This window comes from Syngnathoides biaculeatus, chromosome 15 (assembly GCF_019802595.1).
Source record: "Syngnathoides biaculeatus isolate LvHL_M chromosome 15, ASM1980259v1, whole genome shotgun sequence".
Taxonomy (NCBI): Eukaryota; Metazoa; Chordata; class Actinopteri; order Syngnathiformes; family Syngnathidae; genus Syngnathoides; species Syngnathoides biaculeatus.
Genome location: NC_084654.1, coordinates 21,129,350 through 21,154,649, shown reverse-complemented (window position 1 = coordinate 21,154,649; position 25,300 = coordinate 21,129,350). Strand labels below are relative to the sequence as shown.

The window sequence follows — 25,300 nt, the reverse complement described above, 5'->3', positions numbered from 1 at the left end:
ATAAAAATATAAATAAAAAATGGATAAAAAATAAAACACTATAAATCAAAAAAGTAAACAAATGTGTTGAATAAAACATAAATAAAAAAATAAATAAAACACAATACATCAAAAAAAGTGAACAGAAGTGTTGAATAAAACATATAAATAAAAAAATGATGGGGGGAAAAATAGACAAAAAAAAGAACAAGATTCCCAATTTAATAATAAAATGGTCACCCCCAAACCCCCCCCCCAAAAAAGCAAAACATGAGCCAATCGAACAATAAAGTATCAAAACATTTTGCTACACAAATATAGTTAAAAAAAAAAAAGGCGAGGGGGGGGCACATAGGGTTAAAAGTGGGGCCCCCGGTTTGGCCAAATTTCTACACGAGAGCCGTGCAAAGTCAGCTCGGCTCTATTTACAATTTCAATCTTGTGTGTGCGTCCGTTACGCAAACAGCAGAGCGAGCGGCATTATTTGGGCACACGTGATTGTTGTTTTTTTTGGGGGGGGGGGGGCTGGGGAGAAGGGGTCGGCTTCCCACGATGCCTTGCTGCGGCTGCACACATCAGAGGGTCGATAACCAACAAGAGATTTATTTAGTAAGTCCGCCCGGGCTGACATCGCAGCGTGACGTCTAAATTCGTACTGCGACCAGGAGAGCGCACACGTGCGCGCACAAGCGGGTCTCCCTCCGTCGGAAACGCTGGAAATAGATCCAGACTGATCTACGGTCAAATTGGTGTTGTCGCCATGGAACAATTTTTAACTGCACATGCTCAAATATGAAGGAATATATGATGAAAAGGATTTGCAAAACATTGTTTTCTGGGGGGTTTTTTGTGTGCATTTTAGGCAACTAACTGTCAAACAGCATCTATTTTCTTTGCCGCTTATCCTCACGAGGGTCATGGGAGTGCTGGAGTCTATCCCAGCTGTCAATGGGGCAGGAGGGGGGGTACACCCTGAATTGGTCGCCAGCCAATCGCAGGGCACATAGAGACAAACACACCTAGGGGCAATTTAGAGTGTCCAATTAATGTTGCGTGTTTTGGGGAGGAAACTGGAGAGAAAACCCACCCAGGCACGGGGAGAACATGCAAACTCAACACAGGCGGGATCAAACCCGGGACCTCAGAACTGTGAGGCCGACACTTTCCACCTGATCCACCATGCCGCCTGTCAAACAACATGCCTAGTAAAAAAATAACCAAGAAATGTGATGGAAATTAAAAATAAAACTATAAACCAGTTTTAAAAAAAGTCTAAAAAAAACAGCTATATAAAAAAATACATTTAAAATATGAAAAAAAAATCACGCCCCCCCCCCACTGAAAAAAGAAAACCTTGTTCCTCTCTAACTGAAAATAAATTATCACTTTGCTGTGACACAAAGCAAGACGTCAATCACAATTTCATCTTTTTAGAATCAATTGCGGTCTAGATATTTTGTATAGTACGCGCATAATCGCTGCACCCCCCCAAAAATAAAAATAAATATTCAATTTCTACTGAACGGATGGCATAAACTGGACAGAATTTTAGACAGCATAAGCAGCCTTTAGCAAACAGCTAGCATACGCGAATAGCGTTAGCACAAGGAATTACCTGATTAGCTAAAAAAAATAAAACGCTACTTACCGTTCAGATCACTCATAAATCGCGTCATATATACATTACATATTTAAAAGTGCCTTAAAACCAACTTACAGACGTTTCGCTGTCGATTTTTGCAATTTGTTTTCACGGGTTCAACAGTGCGTCCGTCTGCAAAAAATGTCCGTACGGTAAACACGTCTCGTGGTTAAACAGTTCCGAGTGGTTCAAATATGCTTTTATGTAATATCTTAAATTGCATTGAGGCGAAAAAAAAAAAACCTTCACATGAGGATGAGAGGTTGTGGACACTCCTTCCTTTTATTCGACACTTAAATCTCATTAGCAACACTGCAAAGGCGCAGAAGCCTGTCGGGACACATCACGTTGAATCGGATTTTGCAGATGCAGCGGGTATAAAAAGTCTACACACCCCTTTCCGAGTTTTAATACGATGTGAAAAATTAAGACTACAATGAAGCCTTTTGATTGCAAAAATTCGGGGTATGTCTACTCGATGGACTGAAATTTATTTCCAAAACCGGAAGTGTGAAGTGAAGCGCTGTTAAAATACATTTTTGCATCCGGAAAGTAACCCCCCCCCCACACACACACACACATTTTGTTCTCTTCAGCGTGATTGTAAATTAGTAACGCGCACATCGTGGGTATATGTCAAAATCCTGCTTTTTGCTGTGCCCTGTGCGAAAGGTAACAAGAGAACTTCCGGTTCTCTTTAGTCGGACTGCGTGGAAAAATCTGCGTGAACGGATTTTGGTGGGGTGGTGGTGGTGGGGGGGGGTGCGTCTGAGAAGTGAATGCAATGAATCACGGGCTGGTTTTAACACGTGTGGAAAACTCGTCACAAAATTCCCGTCTGGACAGGCACGCGCAGAAACACGAAAACGCACACTTTCTCGCACACGACACACACTTTTTTTTTTTACACTCTCACGTGCGCGCGTACACGCTCGTGCACAGAGGGGAAATCATAATCCAAATTGCACAGCACATCATCAATATTAGCTCAATGCATTCCCCTCATTGGAACTGGTGATGGTTTTTTTTTAAAGTCTGGGTGGGATCAAAACCGGTTCAGTCGAATTTCCACACACACACACACGTCCACTTTTTCAACACGTGACAACACCCCAGCCAGTACCCCCCCCCCCCCACACACACACACACATTTTGTTCTCTTCAGCGTGATTGTAAATTAGTAACGCGCACATCGTGGGTATATGTCAAAATCCTGCTTTTTGCTGTGCCCTGTGCGAAAGGTAACAAGAGAACTTCCGGTTCTCTTTAGTCGGACTGCGTGGAAAAATCTGCGTGAACGGATTTTGGTGGGGTGGTGGTGGTGGTGGGGGGGGGTGCGTCTGAGAAGTGAATGCAATGAATCACGGGCTGGTTTTAACACGTGTGGAAAACTCGTCACAAAATTCCCGTCTGGACAGGCACGCGCAGAAACACGAAAACGCACACTTTCTCGCACACGACACACACTTTTTTTTTTTTACACTCTCACGTGCGCGCGTACACGCTCGTGCACAGAGGGGAAATCATAATCCAAATTGCACAGCACATCATCAATATTAGCTCAATGCATTCCCCTCATTGGAACTGGTGATGGTTTTTTTTTAAAGTCTGGGTGGGATCAAAACCGGTTCAGTCGAATTTCCACACACACACACACACGTCCACTTTTTCAACACGTGACAACACCCCAGCCAGTAACCCCCCCCCCCCCCCCACTATTGACCATCTGAGGGGCACCTGCTGGTTTTTACAGGACAGACGGAAAGACGGCAGAAAAAAACACGTGAACGCACCAAGTTGGTGGGCGGTGACATCATCGGTTGCCAGGGGAGTCCGGACCGTTGTTGTGTGCGGTCGCGGAGGTCCAGCTGGGGGGGGGGGGGGTTCGGCTTCGGAACCGCCACATGATGATGATGAAAGCAGCAGACTAGTTGAGAGGTGCTGACTCATGGGTACGACGTTGCTCTGAAAAGGAAAACTTTCATGGAGAAGAAGATCTTTAAAAAAAATAATAATTAGTAGTGCGGAACGGTGGCCTCACAGTTCTGAGATCCCGGGTTCAATCCCAGGCCCGCCTGTGTGGTGTTTGCATGTTCTCCCCGTGCCTGCGTGGGTTTTCTCCAGGCACTCGAATCCCCCCCCCCCTCCCCACACCAAAAACATGCAACATGAATTGGACGAACAAAAATTGCCCCTAGGTGTGATTGTGAGTGCGATTGGTCGTTTGTCTCAATGTGCCCCTGCGATTGGCTGGCGACCGGTGCAGGGTGTACACCACCTCCTGCCCAGTGGCAGCTGGGATAGGCACTTATATTTTGCCGCGACCCTTGTGAGGATAAGCGGCAAAATATAATGGATGGATGAGTAGAAACAAGAATAATAAAAAGAAAATGTTATTTTATGAATTATTATTTTTACATATTTATTAAAATAAAAAATAATAATTTAAAAGCCACCTGGTATTATCTACCCAGAGATTTTAGTCCAACTTAGTCATACAAAAAGATAAAACAGTGCAATTGGAACAAATATATATTACAAAAAAAATGAAAGAAACTGAGTAAGTCAAAAGAATACAAAATTATGTTTTGACTGGGGTTACAAACGAGTAAAATAATAGAGGATCTGTGCACATTAGTTTTAAGCCTGTGTCCGCCTTGTTGTCACATTTTGTAGGGGGGGACAACAACCGGTAAGCCAAATGGACTCCAGGTGAATGCAAATGGGGGCAAGATTATTTAAAAATAATAATAATCATAATAATTTGTTTAAAAAAACTCGACAAAAATAACTAAATTGATGGCAACATGAAAAATATGCAAAGTGGACTCAAAATGGAGACAATAAGGATTCAAAAATGTAAAAAAACAACACAAAGGCAATGAAAAATGGAATTGAAATGCACACAAGCTCGACACAAAATGAAGACAAAAACGCGGCCAAAGAGGATTTGGTGGGCAGCGACCCCCCGCCAATTTGGAGTTAGATACATAGAAAATATTAGCACCTAACTGCACAATTCCCAACAAAACTAGCCCACATATCACACATCCATCCATCAATTTGTTTAGCTGCTTATCCTCACAAGGGTCGCATGGAGTGCCGGAGCCTATCCCAGCTTTCAACGGGCAGGAGGCGGAGTTACACCCTGAACTGGTCACCAGCCAATTGCAGGGGAATTCCAGACAAACAGCCGCATTCGCAATCACACCTAGGGGCAATTCAGAGCGTCCAATTAATGTCGCACGTTTTTGGGATGTGGGAGGAAACCGGAGTGCCCGGAGAAAACCATCGCAGGCACGGGGGAGAACATGCAAACTCCACACAGGCGGGTCCGGGATTGAACCCGGGACCTCAGAAGTGTGAGGTCAACGCTTTACCAACTGAGCCTCCACCGTGCTGCCACATCTTCCACACTAAAACTCAAATAAAAAATTTATTTTATTTGCAGGTGAAAGACACACAGATGGATTTGCTCTGTTACTTTATTGAGTCTGGACGACAACAGTCAAACATCCCGCATCCTGCTGCAAAATATTTATTAGAAACGAAAGGCGGACAAAAACGCTCGAAAAGAAGTTTCAAAAGCGCAGCAGGACGCGTGTAAACATTTACAGTAGGCGTGTCGGACGCGGCGAAGCCGTTCAAACGGGGTCGATCGGACGCTTCAGTGCTCGTAACAGTAACAGTAACAAATCGCGCTGAAATGCACAAATTCAACATCCCCCCCCCCCCCCACGTTCAAATTTCCAGTACCTATCCCAAAATTGATAAATAAACTGTCCACTTTTTTTTTTTTTAAAGTGCTGCGCTCGAGCGATCCTGCCGTTGCTTTTCCTTCACAGAATTCCCCCGATGAATTTGTGATTAAAGGTGAACATGACTGGAGGAAAAAAAAAATGTAGCAGGACCAGAACGTTAAAAACACTTTTAAGGTGATTCTTCATGCTTCAAAAAAAAAAAAAAAAAGACCACCTTCGCGTACAATCTTGAGTCAGAAAAAGGCGTTAACAGTCGAGCGTCCTCGATCGTGTCCTTGGCGTCCATTTTAAGTCCTCTTTGCTCTGTGGCTACAAATGTCATCTAAAAAAAAAAAAAAAAAAATGAAAAAAAAAGGCCACCATGTTTTTGTTCTGAGCGCTTGTAACATTCGCACATACTTCCAGAAGTGTCTCCGAGGGGGGGGGGGGGTCGGCGGGAAGTGGATTTTATTTTATTTCCAAGTTATGGTGAAACCGGAAGGTGGAGTGGGAGGTGGGGGGGTCTTATTCGGTGGGACATGTGTTGCGGTCTTTGCAGCAGAAGTAGTGCACCACCACGCCGTTGGAATATCTGGCGAACGCACTGCAGAGACACAAAAGTCGGACGTTCGCGAATGCTGGAAGCGGCGAAACGGAGGTGGTGTTAAAATTCATTTTTATGTCAACAAAGTTATAAAAAAATAAATAAATCAAATTATGTTTGTGTACTTTCTGCAGTCAATTTGAAATGTTCGGTTTTTTGAATGGATGGAAATTTACCGGCCCTGTTAGCGCTGCGCTAGTGTTAGCGCTGTGCTAGCGTGTATCAGTGATATTTAGCGGGAAGTTTTATTTTCACCGGCACCGTTAGCGGTAGCACGGCGCGCTAGTCCTAACAGGGCCGGTGAAAATAAAACTTACTGGTATACTGAGACACACCAGTAACACAGCAGCAACACGCTAGCAGAGCGCTAACACCAGTGCTAACACTAGCGCCCCGCTAAAGCTAGTGTGTGTTGCTGCTGTGTTACTGGTGTATCTCAGGGATATTTACTGGTAAGTTTTATTTTCACCAGCCCTGTTAGCGCTAGCGTTAGTGCTGACAGGGCCGGTGAAAATAAAACTTACCGGTATACTGAGAAACGCCAGTAACACAGCAGGAACACGTTAGCAGAGCGCTAATGCTAACGCTAGCGCCGCGCTAAAGCTAGTGCGTGTTGCTGCTGTGTTGCTGGCGTGTCTCAGTGATATTTATCGGTAAGTTTTATTTTCACCGCTCGCGTTGGTGCCGCGCTAGCGCTAACAGGGCCGGTGAAAATAAAACTTACCGGTATACTGAGGTACGCCAGTAACACAGCAACAACACGCTGGCGCCGTGCTAAAGCCAGTGCTAATTCTAGCGCCGCGGTAACACCAGTGGTAACGCTAACTAACAAGGCTGGTTAAAATAAAACTTACCGGTAAATATCATTGAGACACGCCAGTTCTAACGCTGCCGCCACGCTAACGGCAGTGCTAACGCTAACGCTAGCACCGTGCTAGTGCTAACAAGGCCGGTTAAAATAAAACTTACCGGTAAATATCACTGAGACACGTCAGTAACACAGCAGCAACACCCTAGCACAGCGCTAACAAGGCCGGTAAAAGTCACTTCCTCGGCACATATATTCCACCGGTCTCATTCTTACCTTTTCCGCTCGAGTTCCCCCCTTGCGGCCGCTCGGGAAAAAATGCCCAAATAAGCCGCGTCGCCACATAAACCGCAGGGTTGAATCCGTGTGGAAAAAAGTCGCGGCTCGTAGGCCGGAAATTACGGTAATGACGATCACAACCACAAAGGCGGCGCACAAGAACTCTTCACACACAAAAAAAAGTTGACCTGTTCCCGATCTTCTTCTTGCACACTCTGCACGTCTTCTCCTCCGTGATGACGCATTTGACCTGCTGGTGGAAGATGCGCTCCTCCTGCACCTGAAAGACACAAATTCAGTTCTTATTTGAAAACAATCCGGCAATCTCCGTCCAGGCTCGTTCTCATTCCTTTTATCCGATTCATCAATTAATCGTTTGAATTACTGAGAAATGAATCAATGATTAAATAATAAATTCCAGCCCAAGTGGTGACAAACTTTCGAGAAGTTCCACAATGATTTGAGTCGGTCCGCACTTACCCTGAGGAACTCCGCCTGCAGTAGACTCTTGAGCACCTGGTTGCTGCGCTTCCTCTGAGCCTTCTCCTCCAGGACGCTCTCCAGGAAGACTCGGATCTCGCGGATCTGAGTGTTGGCCGGCAGCAGGTTGATGGCCTGTCCAAGAAAAAAAAAAAATCAAATATGAATGAAATATTATGGAGCACCTGGAAAGCATCGGCCTCACAGTTCTGAGGTCCCGGGTTCAATCCTGAACCCGCCTGTGTGGAGTTTGCATGTTCTCCCCGTCAGTGCCTGCGTGGGTTTTATCCGGGCACTTCGGTTTCCTCCCACATCCCAAAAACATGCGACGTTAACTGGTCCCTCTAAATTGCGCCTAGGTGTGAGTGCAACTGTCTTTCTGCCTCCATGTGATCTGCGATTGGATGGCGACCAGTTCAGGGTGTCCCCCTCCTCCTGCCCGTTGACTGCTGGGATAGGCTCCGCCGCTCCCCGCGACCCTCGTGAGGATAAGCGGCAATGAAAATGGATGTATGGTTATTAAAAGGCACTTTTCAACTTCCTAGATTGTCTTCAGTGTGGTACGCGTACCACTGGTGGTACACGCACTCCCCCTGGGGGTACGTGAAAGAATTACTAAATAAAATGTTCAAACTGCGCAAAAAGTTAAAGTGGCTTAAACTTTTCAGTACAGTATTTTTAAGCGCAGTTTACTTGTACTTAATTTTTAAATTCAACACATTATCATTTCATATTGAAGGACTGGTTGGTTGAAAACATTTACGTAGCAACAAGGTTGACAGTAATCCCTCGTTTTTCACGATTAATTGGTACCACATCCGCCTGGGAAAAGTGGAAAAAAAGTGAGGTAGGGGTAAATGTTTTTTTTTTTTGTTTGTTTTTTTTTCCTTCATGGGTCCTTGACGTGTTGCAGGGGATGGTGCATTAGTACGTAGCAATATGCCTTTTTTTTGGGGGGGGGGGGGGAGATCAGCGATGCACTGAATCCGCGATAGGTGATCCGCGAAGTAGAGGGAGGAATTATTGTATTTACATTTTGAATGAATCACAAAGTAGTTTTTAATTTCCTTAACGTTTTACCCCTTGATCTTACCACGGCTACGTAGAACTACTCGAGCCGTCAAGTACAAAAATAACAACTCGAGCAACAATTTGCTTGTTTTTCTCCCAAATGACAGCTCGTCATTTCGTCAAAAGTTGATGCCCGTATGAAATGTATACTGTCATCTTTTTACCTTGGTGGTGTTGAGCTTGCTGTGGTGGAGCTCCAGGACCTGCAGGGCGGCCTGGAGGTTGGCCTGAGGCTCCGACAGCTCCATCTTGATGGGCCCCAAGCAGTGCGCGTCCGGAGGGGACAGGTACATCCTCAGCAGGGACAGATACACCTGCGGGGCGGCGCGCACGCCAAAAACTCGAGTCACACAAGTTCAATTTTTAATAGCTACCGTCGCAGTGTCGCATGAGGTTGCGCGGATCAAAACGGAAATTTGATTTTTATTTCAATGCATAGTTATGTTGTTTTGAATAAAAATGCCTTTTAAAAAAAATAAATAAAAATCTTATCGAATTATCGCATGTGACCTAACTGAATTGGATACATGGAGGTCGAAAAATGTATTTGCCACCTCTTATTATTACCTTATTCCTATTTATTAATTAATTAGTTGATTAATGAATGATTAACTAACAAATTAATTACATAATTTAATTAATTGAATAAAAAATGCCTTTTTAAAAAAAAAAATCTTAGCAAAATATCGCATGTGACCTGACTGAATTTGATACATGGAGGTGAAAAAATGCATTTGCCACCTCTTATTATAACCTTCTTCTTATTATTAATTAAGTAAATAATTAACCAACAAATGTAATAATTATTAATATCAAATGGATTAATTATTAATTAAACAACTAAATTAATGAATACAAATGCCTTTTTAAAAAAATCTCATCGAATTACCGCGTGTGACCTCACTGAATTAGATACATGGCGGTCGAAAAATGCATTCGCCACCTATTATTACCTTATTCTTATTACTACTTAATTAATTACATAATTAACGGACAAATTAATCATTAAATAGATAAATAAATATTAATTACATTAATTGAATAAAAATGCCTTTAAAAAAATCTTATCGAATTATCGCATGTGACCTGACTGAATTGGATACATGGAAGTCGAAAAATGCATTTGCCACCTTATTCTTATTCCTAAGTAAGTAATTAATTAGTTAGTTAGTTATTAGTTACTTATTCTTCTTATATTATTACCTCTTATTATCGCATTTCTAAAACCAAAAAAGAGGAAGCAGTTTTGGGAATCCTCTCATTCATAAAATATGGCTCACAGACACCAATCAATAAAATGAAGACAGAAAAATAAAACAATCCGGAGGTAGTGGGGGTGGGGGCACATTAAACTGGAAATTAAAAGCAACTCACGTCTTTATCACTTTCCACAGAGCTGCTGTAATGGCTGTGACAGTATCTGCACAAGGGGGAGACGACAACCGCATTATTTTCATAATCATTTGCGTGTGCGCGCACGTGTGTGTGCCCATACTCACTCCTCAGCCATGCGTGTGTCCTTCAGGATGTGCACGTAGATAAAAAGCGCCTGCTCGTGCTTCCCCATGCGCCCAAGCAGCAGCGCACGCTCCTCCAGGAGACCTCGGGAGAGATCATACGCGACGTCGAGTTACTGTGGCCTCGAACATTCGCGTCTCATCCATTTCCTTAGCCGCTTATCCTCACGAGGGTCGCGGGGAGCGCTGGAGCTCATCCCGGCTACCAACGGGCAGGAGGCGGGGTACACCCTGAACCGGTTGCCGGCCAATCGCAGGGCACACCGAGACAAACAGCTGCACTCAAAATCACACCGAGGGGCAATTTAGAGTGTCCAATTAAATGTTGCGTGTTTTTGGGATGTGGGAGGAAACGCGGCGAAAAAACCCACGCAGGCACGGGGAGAACATGCCAACTCGACACAGGCGGGTCCAGGATTGAACCCGGGACCTCAGAACTGTGAGGCTTTCCAGCTGCTCCACCGTGCCACCACATTCGCATCCCCACCCCCCCCCCAAAAAAAAAAAGATAAATAAATCAACACACAAACATAACCTTCGTGGCTGACCCGTTCCATCAGAACCAAAAAGCACTACAGCAATCCATTTTTAATAAAACAGCTCACTCAAATGTATCGAACCAATTTTCACTCGTTATTGTCATAGAAAAAAAATAATAATTTTGAGGTAAGAAAATGCTGAACGGCTCCCGCGGGTTAAGTTGTTAGCATTTTTAAAAGAGTGAATTGATTTGTTCCAAAGCTATTTCCAATAGTTTAAATTTGGTAACTATACATGAACGGATTCGATTAATATATATGAGAAAACATGAAATTGACTAAACGCAGACGTACGAGGCTTCTGCCTGCCAGCAACATCATGTGACCACATGTTCAAGTACTTTTATCTATATTTTTTTTCCCTCCCCACTGCGACACTAAATCATATTTTCATTTCCTTTCACTTACCATCAAAGGGGAAGTCACTTATGAGGCGCGCTGGCTCGTAACTGCCGGAAATATCCAGAAAGGACAGCAGCTTGTTCCTGAACTCTCCCAGCTCACCTTGCTCCATCCCCGCCGGCACAGCCGCAACTCCTGACGTTCAAGAACATTACCCGGTGACAGTTACTGCAGTATTTTATCCAATTTATTATAAATACATTGAACATACAGTGAAGAAAATAAGTATTTGAACACCCTGCTATATTGCAAGTTCTTCGTCTGAAATGTTCATCATAGGTCCATGTCGACTGTGAGAGATCGTCAAAAAAGAAAAATCCAGAAATCACAATGTATGATTTTTCAATGATTTGTGTGATACAGCTGCAAATAAGTATTTGAACACCTGTCTATCAGCTAGAATTCTGACCATCAAAGACCTGTTAGTCCACCTTTAAATGAACAAAGGCTACTGTACCAAATATTAACATTGGCCTTCTCAGGTGTTCAAATACTTATTTGCAGCTGTATCACACAAATAAATCATTACCAAAAAAAAAAAAAAAAAAAAATCATACATTGTGATTTCTGGATTTTTCTTTTTCGGATTATCTCCCTCATAGTCGACATGGACCTACCATGAAAATTTCGGACCCCTCCATGATTTCTAAGCGGGAGAACTTGCAATATAGCAGGGTGTTCAAATACTTATTTTCTTCACTGTATCTGTAACAGTATTACGGGTTAGCAGTCAGTGATTTCTATACCAAAATACGGACCGTAACATTTGACGGCCCTGGTGTTCCGAGGTAATTTCAAGTGTTTGGACTGTGGAATCTGTTACCTGAATGTAGTACCAATGTAGTCGTTGCAGTATTCTTCATAGGTGCAGGAGTGTTTGAGCAAAAACTGTCAAAATCCGTTTAAATTACTTTAGTTTCTCGGTAATTTTAGCTCCTGGAATAAAAAGTTTCCAATCAATCAGCAATGTGGGCACCACACCAAAGGTTTTTCCCCCCCACCACCACTACAAAGTACTACCCTCTCCGGCAGTGTCTACTTTTGCAAATATAAATGACCGAGGAATTAAATTTAAACAATATTTACCACAGTCCAAACACACATTCCAGGGTCAGGTTCTATGCAGTCGGCAAAAAATGCAGTTCCAGGGTAATTTATTTGGACCGCAACGTCGTAATAATAACGCCAATTTCTGCGGAGACCTTCTGGCAGCGAGTTGAGGTACTGCTTCATCAGACTTTGGACCCGTTCCAGATAGAGCTGGATGAGAGTGTTGTGGAACTCGGGGCCCTTGTCGTCCCACACGTAGATGATGTGCTCCAGGTACGGGATGGCCAGCTCCTTGAAGCCCTCCTTCAGGAAATTGAGCACCTTGTCCCGCGGCAACGTCTCCACCTCGGTCAGGTCCTCGGTGAAGATCTGGGACACGGAAAAGACGCTTCCTTGTTAGGATCTTCGGACTTAATGGTGCAAAAACTAAATTGGAGAACGTGTGCTGTCCGTCCGGGTTGAGTAACGCGTACCTTCAGCCCATCTTCGGGACACATTTTCAACACCCAGGGAGCGAACTCGAAGATCATGCCCAGATTCTCGACTCCTGTGCGCGGGGAAATCACACAAAAAGCAACACCCAAAAAAAAAATACTTAAAGGTCTAGAGTCATCCCTATAAACATTCTCAAATAGATATTTAAATGAAAAATACATATAAGATTATTCACTTCAATGTCCACACGAAAAAATAAATATGAGCGGCGAGCGCGTCATCCATGCGCAAAGTTGCGGAGGTCTCATTCGACATCCAAGTGGTAGCCATATTGGTTGCATCTTCTGTCCGTGACGTCACCCCGGACATTCGCCGTTGAAAACCCTTCAGACGCGGAAGCTCTTTCGAAGAAAACATCTCACACCCGAGTCAAGTGTCCGGGGCAATATTACCCTATTGTTTCGAGCCATTTTTAGATGACACGCGGATCACGGCCAAACCACCTCCCCGCCCTATCTAATTCTGCCAGGCGGTGATAAATGCTCACTTTCGCAGGGGACATGAGCCACCGCGGCGACGAGCCATCCCGGCCGACAAGGCCGGCGGCAGGTTCGGCAGGCTCGGGCCTTGTCGAGAAGACCGGCGGCAGGCTAGGCCGGCCTTGTCAAGAAGGCCGACCAAGCCGCGGCCTTGTCGAGAAGGCCGGTAGCGATCCACATCCGTCCTTCAGCGGCTGCTGCATGGAAGCCTTACGATGTGCACATCAACACATTTAGCAACCCTGATTTATGGATTACGCCCCCCTCCAACTATTGTTTTTTTCTTTAGTAGCTGTATACACACCTACGTGCCATTTGGAACCCACGATGCTCTCGTCCTTTGCACCCGTGCAATCAATTTTTCACGACGAACCGAGTCTCTTGCAAACTTATGAAGGGTAAATCCATCCTCCCGAGTGTTTGAGCAATGTCCAGCAATGCAACGAGCCGGCATTTTGGCTAACACAAAGGGTCAACGAGCTACCTTCCCAGCAGGTAAAACTAATAGAAACAAACGAGTCCACCTGAGGGCGGTCCCACCCTGTACGTCACTTCCTGCTTCTTGTCGAAAACAAATCCCTCCAGAGGATTTTCACGGCGGGAGTTGCAAAAAGCTGTATACATCAAAAATCATGTTTTGTGGTGAAAAAAAAAAACGCATGGGTCCATGTCAGGTGCCGTTTTTTTTTTTTTTCATTAATATACTCAAAATCATGCATGTCATGACAGTGGACCTTTAACTCGCGAGCAACCACTTTTATGTCATTGTGTTTTTGCGGACGCGGCACCGCAGTAAAGTTTGATGACTCACTAAATAAAAAACAGCTTCGACTTGCTGTAAGAGAGTCATCCAAGTCTGAAACATGCCAGCTGTGCTTTGTACCATTACAGCACACAACTTATTAGGGGATTGAACAGTTCCAAATCCATGAAGCGCTCTTGCCAACGCGCTGCTAAAAAAAAAAAAAAAAAAAATCCCCACTCGGTCACTGAGAATCCTTTTAATTTCACCAATAACTCAACAGCATGTGAAAGAAATAAGCTGGACGCGACGGAGGTTGATGTCATGGAAAACGTTATATTTGGGAGTCATTTAATTCATATAATCAACAGTTAACCAAGCGCGAGATCGCCGCTCTTGGGTGAGTTCGACGTGTCGGTTTCAAACCTGGGCGCAACCTGGCGAGGCGCCCGACTCTGCGTGCATTTCGACAAAAGACGGAACATTGACCGATGTGTGTAAATGCCAAGAGGAGAGTTTAATGACCCTTCGTGTTTGTGTAAAGTGTACATATTTGTTTGCTCGTGTGTGATGTCATGTCAGGTTGTACTTGTGCTACGTGGTTTTGTGTTGAATCGTTGGCCTGAATACATTCATTTATGTAACACGGGTTCTTTTTTGTGAACATCCGAGATCAGGGGTGTCAAACTCATTTTTGCCGCGGGTCACATTGTAGATGCGGTTTCCCTCTGAGGGCTGTTATGATTGTGAAACAATAAAAAAAAAAAAATTAATCGCGTCATATTTCCGCATGCAATTTATGAGCTAGTTTTGGAGTCAGAAATCAAGTTAAATGGGTTTGGTGACACAAAAATCTATCTCAAAGTCGTCATTTATGACATGGCAATTTGAAATTTGAACAAAAATCCTGGAAGTTGACACGCACGATTTGTTTTCACGGGCCACATAAAATCATACGGTGGGCCGGATCTGGCCCCCCGGGCCTTGAGTTTGACACCTGTGTTCTGGATGTGTTGCGAAGTTGTCAAACTCAAGGCCCGGGGGCCAGATCCGGCCCGCGAAGCCAAATCTACAGTGCCAATTTCCAGGATTCTTGTAAAAATCTGTAGCAAAATTTCAAATTGTCATATCATAAATGATAATGCTGAGATATTACAAGCATTTTTGTGTTATTAAACGTGAATAGTTGAAAAACACATGACCCTTGATTTCTTGTCATATGCCATAAATGATAAAGTTGAGATATTACAAGCATTTTTGTGTTGCCAAAGGTGAATAGTTAAAAAAAACACATTGCCCTTGATTTCTGATTCCAAAACTAGCTCATAAATTGATGACGTAAATATGATGAGATAACGAAACATTTTTGTTCCACAGCCATGACGGCCCTCTGAGGGGGAACCGGAACTACAATGTGGTCCGCGAGGAAAATGAGTTTTACACCGCTGATGTATTGGGTCGTTGCTTTCCAACTTATTCGTTTTCAGTGTTGACATCGACCACGGTAAACAAATCAATTCAAACTGAATACCAATCTGTATCTTTAAGCGCGTCGCCACCATCTTGTGCCATCTACAGCCTATTACAATCTGCTTTTAAGACGAGGCGTCAAATACTAATGGATTTTAGCTATTCACAGCAGTGCTGCTAATATCAGGGATTCACTTTATTGGTCTGAACAATTTACATATGGGTATGTGTAGAAAATACAGTATGTTGATTTATGCCTGTTACCATGTTGACTGATTTCTTTGCAACGCTAATAAACGAGGCAAATTACTACCTAAAAAGATATACCGTAATTCCCGGCCTACAGAGCGCCCCTGGTTATAAGCCTCACCCAGTACATTTGTAAAGGAAATACCATTTGGTACATACGTAGGCTGCAGCCGTGTAAAAGCCGCAAGTGCCCACATTGAAACACGAGATATTAACAAAGAAAGATGGTACACAGAGAGTTTAATGCTAGCGCCGCCACGCGCGCTAACACTTTTCCTAGTGCCACCCCGCGCGCTAACGCTAGCGCTGGCCTGCGCGTTAATGCTAGCGGCGCCAAACTCATGCTAACGTTAGAGCCGCGCTAACAGGGCCGGTTAAAAAAAAAAACATACTGGTAAAAATCACTGAGACACAGCAGTAACACGCTAGCGCAGCGCTAACAGGGCCGGACCAGTAAAAGTCACTTCCTCGGCACATATATTCGGTCTCACACTTACAGTTTCCTATCGAGTGCCCCCTTGCGGCCGTGAGAAAAAAATCCACCATTAGCCGCATCACCGCATAAACCGCAGGGTTGAACGCGTGTGAAAAAAGTCGCGGCTTGTCGGCCGGAAATTACGGTACTTCAAGATAGCGGTGTTCGAACGAGTAATTTTTGGGACGCTCACCGAGCCGCTGAAGGTACTGCACGGTGCGTTCGTGTCCCTTCAGAGGGGAGTTGGCCTTGGTGGACTGGTCCAGAAGAACTTGCAGAGCTGAGGTGAGGGAAGGAGAAGAGCAGAACAAGATGTGACAATGGTCCAAAAGGAAGCGGTGCGTCACCTGCTTCACATTACACAGTTAACTCCGTCTAATTGGTGCAGATGGTTTGAATCAGTTGCCAGGCGGCGAAACGGGTGTCCAGGGGAATGATGTCACAAGACTACAGGCGGGAACCCCCCCCCCAACTCCCCTTCAAAGATTAACCAAATCCCGATTGCTTCCATTCGAAGGGAAAACCCCGTTGTCATTAAAATGTAGTCAGCTGAAACCAAATTAAAAATCAGATCCATGCGCGCATGGTTCTAGATGACAGGAGCGTGTCAGGCGTCCTCTGGTTGTGTACAGTACGATTCTGTGATGGAGAATACATTCAGTAAATTAACGGGCATAGTACGGCGTTCTGGTGAATGTACGCCGTTGTAACGTACCGAAAAATGAACACATGACAGTATTTGCACCGTTGCCGTTTTGCGTGTGCTTCAGTGTGGCACCTTTCTGGTGCAGGCCTTTCTTCTCGTAGAGAATAATGAGCTCGCTGTACTTGTGCGCCTTCTTTAAGACGTACTCGCTCTCTTCGATGTGGCAGTGGTTGTTCTCCAGGCGCAGGAGGGGGGACACCAGGGCCACGTTGGTCTACAACACAAACGCAAAGGACTTTTTTTCCCCCACCCGGACAGATAAATGGAAAAACGCAAGAGACATTGGCATCAATCACGTTTAACTTCACTCTCTGTGACACGTGTCCGAAAACTCTAAATCCTAAATTTCCACATTCAGAACCAAGACAAGAGCAATCCGTACTAAGCTGACCATAACGTGGAGCAAACAATTGTGATTCTTGCTGCTGTAACTGAATTAACTTTATTCGTCAGTGGCATTATGAACACAAAATATGTTTGGACACCCCCGCGTTGTAGAATGGAAGCAGGTGACTTCTCTGATTTGTTTCACACAGTGTGCTGCTTGTCGCCTTGATAATTGGATGCAGACTACTGATGCCGGTAGCCTCTGGCACGTCCCCTTTGATTAGAATCGGCTTTGTGGGTCTCTAAAGGGAAACACCTGGACCATCCGAACACAGAACCACGCGGCAAAATCGCTTGCAGAGTGCCCTTTCAACTCCAACTTCAGCGTGTAACGAATTCCATCAGCACACGTCACCAGATTGCTTTATTTGTAACACACACACACATACCCATGTGGCAACAACTCCCCACTAACAACCCAAGCTCCTCCTGTCTGACATGCAAAAGTTATCACTGGGCCAAAATAAATGACTTCAAAAAGGCCGTTCAGCGCAATTACTATTTAAACAGTCCTATGGCGCCATCTCTTGGCATCTTAGAGGGTTGTTAAAAAAATGCAGAATGCAAACGTGAAACATAGAGGAACGGCTCAATTTTAATAAAAAAAAAAAAAAAAGAGTACTCACGTGCAGGTAGCACTTAAGCAGTGTGGTGTCGATGATCTGCAGCAGCTTCTTGCGGCTCTTGATGGTGGGCGTGCCTTCCATGAGCGGCGACGTGGTGGACGGGTCCGAGTCGTTGAGTTGTTTCACCAGGTGGCTGCGTTTCTGTGGCGGGGGAACGTGACGGAGACAGTAAACCAGCCCCTCTGTGTTTGCAGCCACGTTGTTAGTGTAAGCATTGCATCTCAGCTGCAGGTGCAATTTAACTACTGAGCCACCCCCCCAAAAAATAAAACTACCATGATTTCCGGCCTACAAGCCGCGACTTTTTTCACACGCTTTAAACCCTGCGGTTTATGCGGTGATGCGGCTAATTTGTGCATTTTTCCTAACAGCCGCAAGGGGGGCACTCGAGCGGAAAAGGTAAGAATGGGACCGGTGGAATATGTGTGCCGAGGAAATGTCTTTTACCGGGCCTGTTATTGCTGCACTAGCATGTTGCTGCTGTGTTACTGGCGTGTCTCAGTGATATTTATCGGTAAGTTTATTTTAACTGGCCCTGTTAGCGTTAGCATGGCACTAGCACTAGCATTAGCGTTAAATTCTTTCTGTGTACCGTCTTTGTAAATACCTTGTGTTTCCATGTGGGCACTTGCGGCTTTTACACAGCCGCAGCGTATGTATGTACCAAATGTAATTTCCTTTACAAATGTACTGGTTCACGCTTATAACCAGGTGCGCTCTGTAGGCCGGGAATTACAGTACATACTATTAAATTGGAATTTATCGCTAAAACTGACTGACCAACCGGCTTTACTGCAATCAAACACACGACACAAGCACTCTTTCGATACCTGGGTGAGGTAATCGATGAGAGCCAGGTGAGCCTTCTCCAGCTCCGCTCCAGACAGCGCCGGCAGGGGGTTGGGGTAGTGCAACTGCCTGCGGTAATCGGAGGGCAGCAGGTCCGGGTACAGGCCGATCACGTGGGTGGGATCTAAGCGGCACACGTCGAGAGGAAACTTTTGGAATGAGTCGCCCTCCGTCTGTCGTCGAATTAAACTGGGGGACTAACAAAGTCCCGGATCTAATTAAGCACGTCGAACCCACCCGTGCCCAGTTTGGCGAAAACCTGCATGGAGTCGTCAAATCGTTTCTGGCAGAACAGATTGAAGGCGTACAGGTTCTGGATGTGATGGATCTGCTGTTTCTTGTCACCGTCCGAGTCGTCTTTCATCTTCTGGTGGGGAAGGAGAAGGAAAAAGAAAAAGAAAAAAACGAAGATTAAAAAAAAAAAGTAAATACGACACATACTCGCTTTCCATTGGAGCTCATATGACCAGATCCAAAATGGCTGCTTCAGACCTAAATTTTCCATTTGGGGCGTGGCTTGAAACGTCCTGTTATGACCAAATGCGTTCACCAAACCTATCGATCCTTAGGTCCTGGCTGAGGCAAGGTGGTGAGTTTGAACACAACATAAATTTCACTCACTGCCAGCTGAAGCGCCAGCTCAAACTGCTTGTCCTCCAGGAGCTGTCGGATCTGGGTGGCGATGGACACGGGCACCAGGCGCCACACAAAATGGTTGCTGGCCACATACACGACATTAGGCCTATGAAAAGAGCAACAAAACAAAACAAAACAAATTCATTATCTGTACAAACAATCGGGGTGGAAGAAAGTGATTGTAAATGATTAACGCTGTCCTGAACTGAGAATGATTAAAAACTACCACCAGAGACACCCCAAAGGACTACCAACATTGCAGAAATCTCCGGCTATTGCTTCCCTCAAAGCTCTGCAACTGCGCATTTGCGCACTTTTCGCACACTCTCAGCGTAGACGAAAACAGATCCAGCGCAGTGAACTCCACCCTGACGTGTTTTTTTAAACATGGCAGCACACTGCCTCTCACAAAGAGCTGCTGCTCAGCCACACCGGTCCACACGCTCAACTTCCTAGTTTACCTGACACCGCCCCCCTCCGTTTTAAAGGGGTACACTCATAATTACAAACACCGGGATATGTGAATAATAGAAGAAAAAGTGGTGAAACTGGATGAGATTTTCTCTTTTTTGAGTGAAAAAAAGGTCTGGTCTGAAGCCAAAGTATAAAGTACAGGATGAGATGGCGTATAATGTTAAAATTCCATTTGGCACGGCCGATACATTACCCAAAAAAAGGCTAATTCTGTATTTTAAATATAGGAGGCAACATAACATTAACCCTAAAACTGTTTGGGAGCGTCATTCAGCTTTCAACATGCATTGTGAAAGATATTCTGCAAACAATAATTCAGTTTTACACCAAGAAAAACAGACGGGGATGTCATTGTGGCTTCAAAAAAAAAAAATAAAAAAAATAAAGTCGGAAGTGACATTTCAAATTTATAGTTAATAGTTGGCTTGGTATGTATTTGTATTGCAATGTATTTTTTTTGTTTGTTGACATTTTCAGTGTAAGTTTGCACAAAACACAAAATAGTTCTTAAAAATGTTCTGATGGAAATGTAATCGGAACCTTTTAATGAGCCTTCAATGGGTGACACTGATCTGACCACGTCTTACGTCTGATGTTGCTCACAGTGGTCAAAGGGGGCGCTCACGGGCTTAGTGTGTTTGCTCAGAGACATCAAAAATTAGAGGGAACATTGTCCCGAAGTACATGGTGCAAATGTGTATTTCAGGGGAGAAAGGGGTAAAATAATGGCCAAAATACCCCGACTTGTAAGGAGTACATACGGTAATTTGAATTAGGGGTACACATTCCGACAGACCTCCTAAAAATTGCTCACAAAATCATTTTCTGCTGGGTTTTCGACAGCGCGACCTACCCGGCGGACGTGATGAACCGAGGCCTCTGGAGCTCCACGCTCTGCACCAGGAGCCGGGGCTCCAAGGTCCGGATCTCCACGTAGCGAGGAAGCACCGCGATGATGTACGGAGGCTGGTGCTCTGGAGTTGGGGGAGGAGGGGGGAGGGGGGTGAATTAAGGCACACTTTAAAAATTAAATAAAACTGCGATGAAAGGGCACACAGACTTCTTCTTCCAGACCATTTTTTTTAGGCTATAGCGTAACCGATGTATTCTTACCCATAGCTATGGGGATGTCGGTCCAGTTCAGGGCACACTTCTGGGTGCAAATCCCCTCCTCGTTCAGCACCACAGTGAGGTCGTCCTGCCCGACGGCGACCTTGCCGTCGGCCAGAGGGGTGACGAGCGGCTCCAGTTGTTTGCCGGTGGGGAAGAGCTCCTTGATGGTGCCGCGCCCGTCCAGCTGCAGACATCCAAACGCCGTGTCATAACATGCATGGGACGATTGCATTAATTTCAGTCTGATTTTCTCACGCTATGGACTATTGACTAAAATTATCCATCCATTTTTTTAGCCGCTTATCCTCACGAGGGTCACTGGGAGTGCTGGAGCCTATCCCAGCTGTCAACGGGCAGGAGGCGGGATACACCCTGAACTGGTGGCCAGCCGATTGCAGGGCACACAGAGACAAACGGCCGCACTCCCAATCCCACCTAGGGGCAATTTAGAGTGTCCAATTAATGGTGCATGTTTTTGGGCATTGGGTGAACATGCAAACTCCACACAGGCGGGTTCGGGATCGAACCCGGTACCTCAGAAGTCCACTGTTTCACCGTGCCGCCTGATTAAAATGATGTGCTTCCAAATGGCAAACATTTTACTGAGATAGGGTTAACTCCATATGAGACAAAAAATATATGAGACAGAGCTGGCAATAGACAAAAGCAACCGTCATGCCGTTTGATGGCTGATTTTTATGAATTTAAATTGTGGAAGATTTAAAATGTTCATTTATGAAGGATTGGGGCAAATGTTTGGGCAAAAGGCGCGCTTACTTTCACATTCATCTGTGAAAGAAAACGTTTTCTGTGGGAGTTCATGCACGAAGGGGGGGGGGGGGGGAACGTTTGAAAGCTCTTTAATTAAAAAACAGCTTTTTTTGCAAATGGTGAAAAAGGTTTCGTTTTTCATGAAAATTAATTTGGAGATCTTATTTTCAGGCTGTTACACGCACCCTACTGTGCACAAAGAAAATCATTACATATGCGTACCCGGATGAGGTAATAATCTCTTTTGAAACCAACACAAATGGAGTTCTCACACCAGGCCATGGACTTCGGAATATCCGGAGTACCAAAGTCCCCCTGACGGACAAAAAGAATGACGTTAATTTGAAAAATAAATCTGGAAACAACCAGTGAGAGGTTTCACTTTCTACCTGAAGCTCGTGGAAATCACGATCCTTCCAGTAGTACATCTGAAGTTTCTTTTTCACGGCGACGCACATTCGGAGCGTCTCCTCTCCTGAGCTGCTTTGCTGGAAACGAAAAGGCAGTGATTTGTCTTTGCTTATTCAGTAATTTAGCGGGGTAATCCCCCCCCCATGCAATGGACCTTTCCGACCTGTCAATCACTCGTACAATAATAGCCGATCAGATGGCCGCATTGTCTTAACCCCTGGCTTGACACGCCCCCATCGCCATATTGTCCCACAAGCAATGCTGGGTGTTAGTAGCGTGCGCATGGAAAAGTTAATGTTACGAAGAAAATGTTCCTCAGATACAAAAAAAACATACCGCAATATTATCTGGAATATGCGATAGAGAATCCACTTCAAACCTGTTTTGTTCAGTCGCAATTTTGGAAGCTTGTAGGACATGGCAACTGTAGCTAAGGGGGGCGGAGCTTAAGATCGCCAGTCAGAAAAGTCCATTAGAGTGGATGTCTACGGGAAACGGCCCCTTTCATTGATAATTTCACCAACCTGGAGATCACATACAAAGAGCGTAGCTCCCTTGGCTTTGGACACCACGGTGATCTGCTGGAACGTCAGCAGGTCGTGGACGTGGATGTTGTTCTCTGTGTGGAAAAATGTTGACAGAGAGCGGCGGAAATCGGTCATCGAAACTACACGGCGAGAAATTCATTTTTGAGGCCGGAAGGTGTAATATACCCAGAACACTGACGAGTATTTTGTACTGCGAGACAACGTAGAGCTGCCAAACAGGAGCGGAGGACAAATGAAGATCGGGAATTAGTCGGACCAAAAACTGACACTGAGACGCATCGCTACCTGCTGGATCTTCTTGGAAAAGTTCTTGTTGGATTTCTCGAGCGTGACTTCAAAGTGGTTGGTGGCTAAGAGGAGAGAAGATTGCTATCAATCAAGCATTTGTCGGAGATGAATTGGACTTATTAATGTCTTGCGTACATCAAATGTGAAATTAAAGAACCAGTTAAATCTTTTGTTTGGACGTCTATTTCTGGAAAATCTGTAAGCAAGTTCGAAATTTTTATTTACATTATTGCACCCTCATAAAAAGACAACGGTATTCTTACCTGCATCCTTTTTAATCCGGTACAAAAGGAGATGCCCGGGCTTGGTCCCGACTAGCAGCCAGTCCTCTGTGGGAAGAAAGCATTGGCACGTTGGCAAGTTCACTGTTTTTGAGCAAAATTCCCAATCTTTACAACACAGATAAATTACATATTTTATAACTACATTGGTGCCTTGGGATACGAGTATCCCAATTTAAACGAAAACTAGTTTACTGAAGGACTACAAGGTGCTCCTACTAACACTATGCACAAATATGTAGCAGTGGAACTCCGTCATAAACTGAGGATACCCTGTACAGGTAAATATTTACCCGGCATCCCTAGTCGGACTTGCCTTTTATTTTGAAAACAGTTGGTTTAGGTCTGACTCCTAATGTAAAATGCCAACCACTGTTTTAGAAGAGTGATTTTCTAAAAGGTACAATTTTATTTCACTACGATAAGAATAATAAAGCTCTTGGCCAATTGGATCTTTTATTTTCCAGGTACGGTTAAGAGGTCGAGAATTTAAGGTGAAGGTGGTACTGCATCAGGGATCCGCTCTGAGCCCTTCCTGTTTGCGGAAGTAATATACAGGTTGACAGATGAGGTTAGACTGGAATCCCGTCGGACTATGATGTTCGCAGATGATTTTTTGAGATGCAGTGAAAGCAGGGAGCAGACGGAGGAACAATTAGAAAGATGGAGGCACGCACTGGAAAGGAGAGGAATGAATATTAGCCGAAGCAAAACAGAGGGGCGGAGGAGGAAGAGTGAAGCTCAAGCCAGAAGAGATAGCGAGGGTGGATGACTTCAAATACTTGGGGCCAACAATACAGAGCAATGGAGAGTGTGGTAAGGAAGTGAAGAAATGGGTCCAAGGGGGATGGAACAGTTGGCGGAAGGTGTCTGGTGTTCTATGTGACAGAAGAGTCTCCGCGAGGATGAAGGGCAACATTTATAACACAGTAGTGAGGCTGGACATGATGTACGCATTAGAGACGGGACAACAGGAAGCAGAACTTCAGGTAGCAGAAATGAATATGTTGAGGTTGTTGCTTGGAGTGAACAGGTTGGATAGGATTAGAAATGAGCTCATTAGAGGGACAGCCAAGGTTGGATGTTTTGGAGACAAGGTTAGAGAGAGCCGACTTCGATGGTTTGGACATAGAAGCGAGAGAGTGAGGGAAGTGGTAGGAGGGTGCTGAGGATGGAGCTGCCAGGCAAAAGAGGAGAGGTGGAAAAAGATGACACGCTGTGGTGACCCCTAACGGGACGAGCCGAAAGGAAAAGAAGAAGAAGGTTAAAAGGTGAACACTCACCCCAGGCGGCCATGCAGTCAATCTGGAGAGGAAGCTTCTCCAAAATCGGCACCGGCTCGTAGGCGTCGTGCATCTTGACTCTCTCAGGGGGAGCGCCCCGGTGGTTCCGAGCCGGGAGTGAGGAAGAGAGGGCTCCACTGGGTGGCCGCCGCTCACGGTGGGACCTTCATTAAACAACCGCGGCAGCGTTAACGTTCACGGACCGCGGAGGGGAAAAAAAAAAAAAAAAAGACAAAAAGAAATAATTTCCTATTGCTGCCAAGTTGTGTCCAGCACCAAAACAACAACTGACTGTTAGCTCCCAAGCTAAGAAGTTACCAAGAGACGAGCGCCTCTTTCCAGACCAATTAATAACTAGCTCAGTCCACTGAGTTATGTACAAAACTACGACCACCACTCTAAAACTAAAAAAAGAGTGTCAATAAAAAGGAGACGGACAAATGTTGGTACTAGCAGGCTACTTAGCCACGTTAGCATGAAGCTACTTCCTCCTGGCTTCAGCTGACTGGAAGCGGCACGTGACTCGCGTCACATCGACCTCACGAGGAGCGAATTAAAGGCCAATTTTGTACATTGGACCTCACTTCGACGTCAATGATGCAAGCTGTCCATTTTAGAACTGAATTGTTTTGTCAAGTGCGACTCTACTTAAAACGACAAATGTTTTCACCCCGTATACTGTTCCTTGTTTTGATTGCGAACTGGATTTGACAGCAAGCACGTCTGAAACCTCGCGATACGCTACGAGATGTGGCTTAGTCCATCAGTGGTTGTTATACCAGCGTTACGCGAGCCGTAATTTGGGGATTGTGCAAAAATAAATAAGCAGTAAATTATGTTTTGTATTTTAAAAAGTGTGAGCGCGAATCCCCCGAGTATTCTTGGTTCGGCTATCTTTATTTATTT

General features: G+C 44.8%; 2 protein-coding genes across 6 annotated transcripts in view; both read right to left on the bottom strand.

Moving 5' to 3' along the window:
* The window catches only part of galnt16 (UDP-N-acetyl-alpha-D-galactosamine:polypeptide N-acetylgalactosaminyltransferase 16), a 33,301-nt gene extending 29,686 nt beyond the window's left edge, over positions 1-3,615 (bottom strand). The window contains exon 1 of one of the 3 annotated variants that reach the window (XM_061844425.1): positions 3,415-3,615. In XM_061844425.1, coding sequence (XP_061700409.1) covers positions 3,415-3,438 — 24 coding nt within the window. In that variant the 5' untranslated portion in view covers positions 3,439-3,615. Of the gene's footprint in view, positions 1-1,696; positions 2,583-3,414 lie in introns of those variants that run through there. The other 2 variants (XM_061844424.1, XM_061844427.1) reach the window with 2 other exon arrangements.
* A 1,473-nt stretch (positions 3,616-5,088) lies between these two features.
* On the bottom strand, positions 5,089-25,124 carry vps39 (VPS39 subunit of HOPS complex). Of its 3 annotated transcripts, XR_009798502.1 has the most exons (26): positions 25,065-25,124; positions 24,395-24,558; positions 23,094-23,159; positions 22,828-22,892; positions 22,708-22,750; positions 22,519-22,613; positions 21,973-22,071; positions 21,806-21,898; positions 20,813-20,996; positions 20,553-20,673; positions 19,211-19,331; positions 18,827-18,956; positions 18,571-18,713; positions 17,741-17,881; positions 16,800-16,941; positions 16,215-16,301; positions 12,585-12,658; positions 12,264-12,480; positions 11,068-11,196; positions 10,103-10,205; positions 9,978-10,023; positions 8,768-8,917; positions 7,533-7,667; positions 7,241-7,332; positions 5,782-5,965; positions 5,089-5,704 (listed from the first exon to the last, which is right to left on the bottom strand). XR_009798502.1 is itself a non-coding variant. In XM_061844311.1 (24 exons), exons 1-24 carry the CDS (start codon positions 24,465-24,467, stop codon positions 5,887-5,889), a joined length of 2,628 nt encoding a protein of 875 aa, XP_061700295.1. In that variant the 5' UTR covers positions 24,468-25,121; the 3' UTR covers positions 5,089-5,886. The 3 variants fall into 3 exon arrangements, 1 of the variants encoding a protein (XP_061700295.1); XR_009798503.1 differs by having other exon boundaries at positions 18,827-18,953; positions 24,395-25,121; XM_061844311.1 differs by having other exon boundaries at positions 5,089-5,965; positions 24,395-25,121.
* Positions 25,125-25,300: the final 176 nt, after the last annotated feature.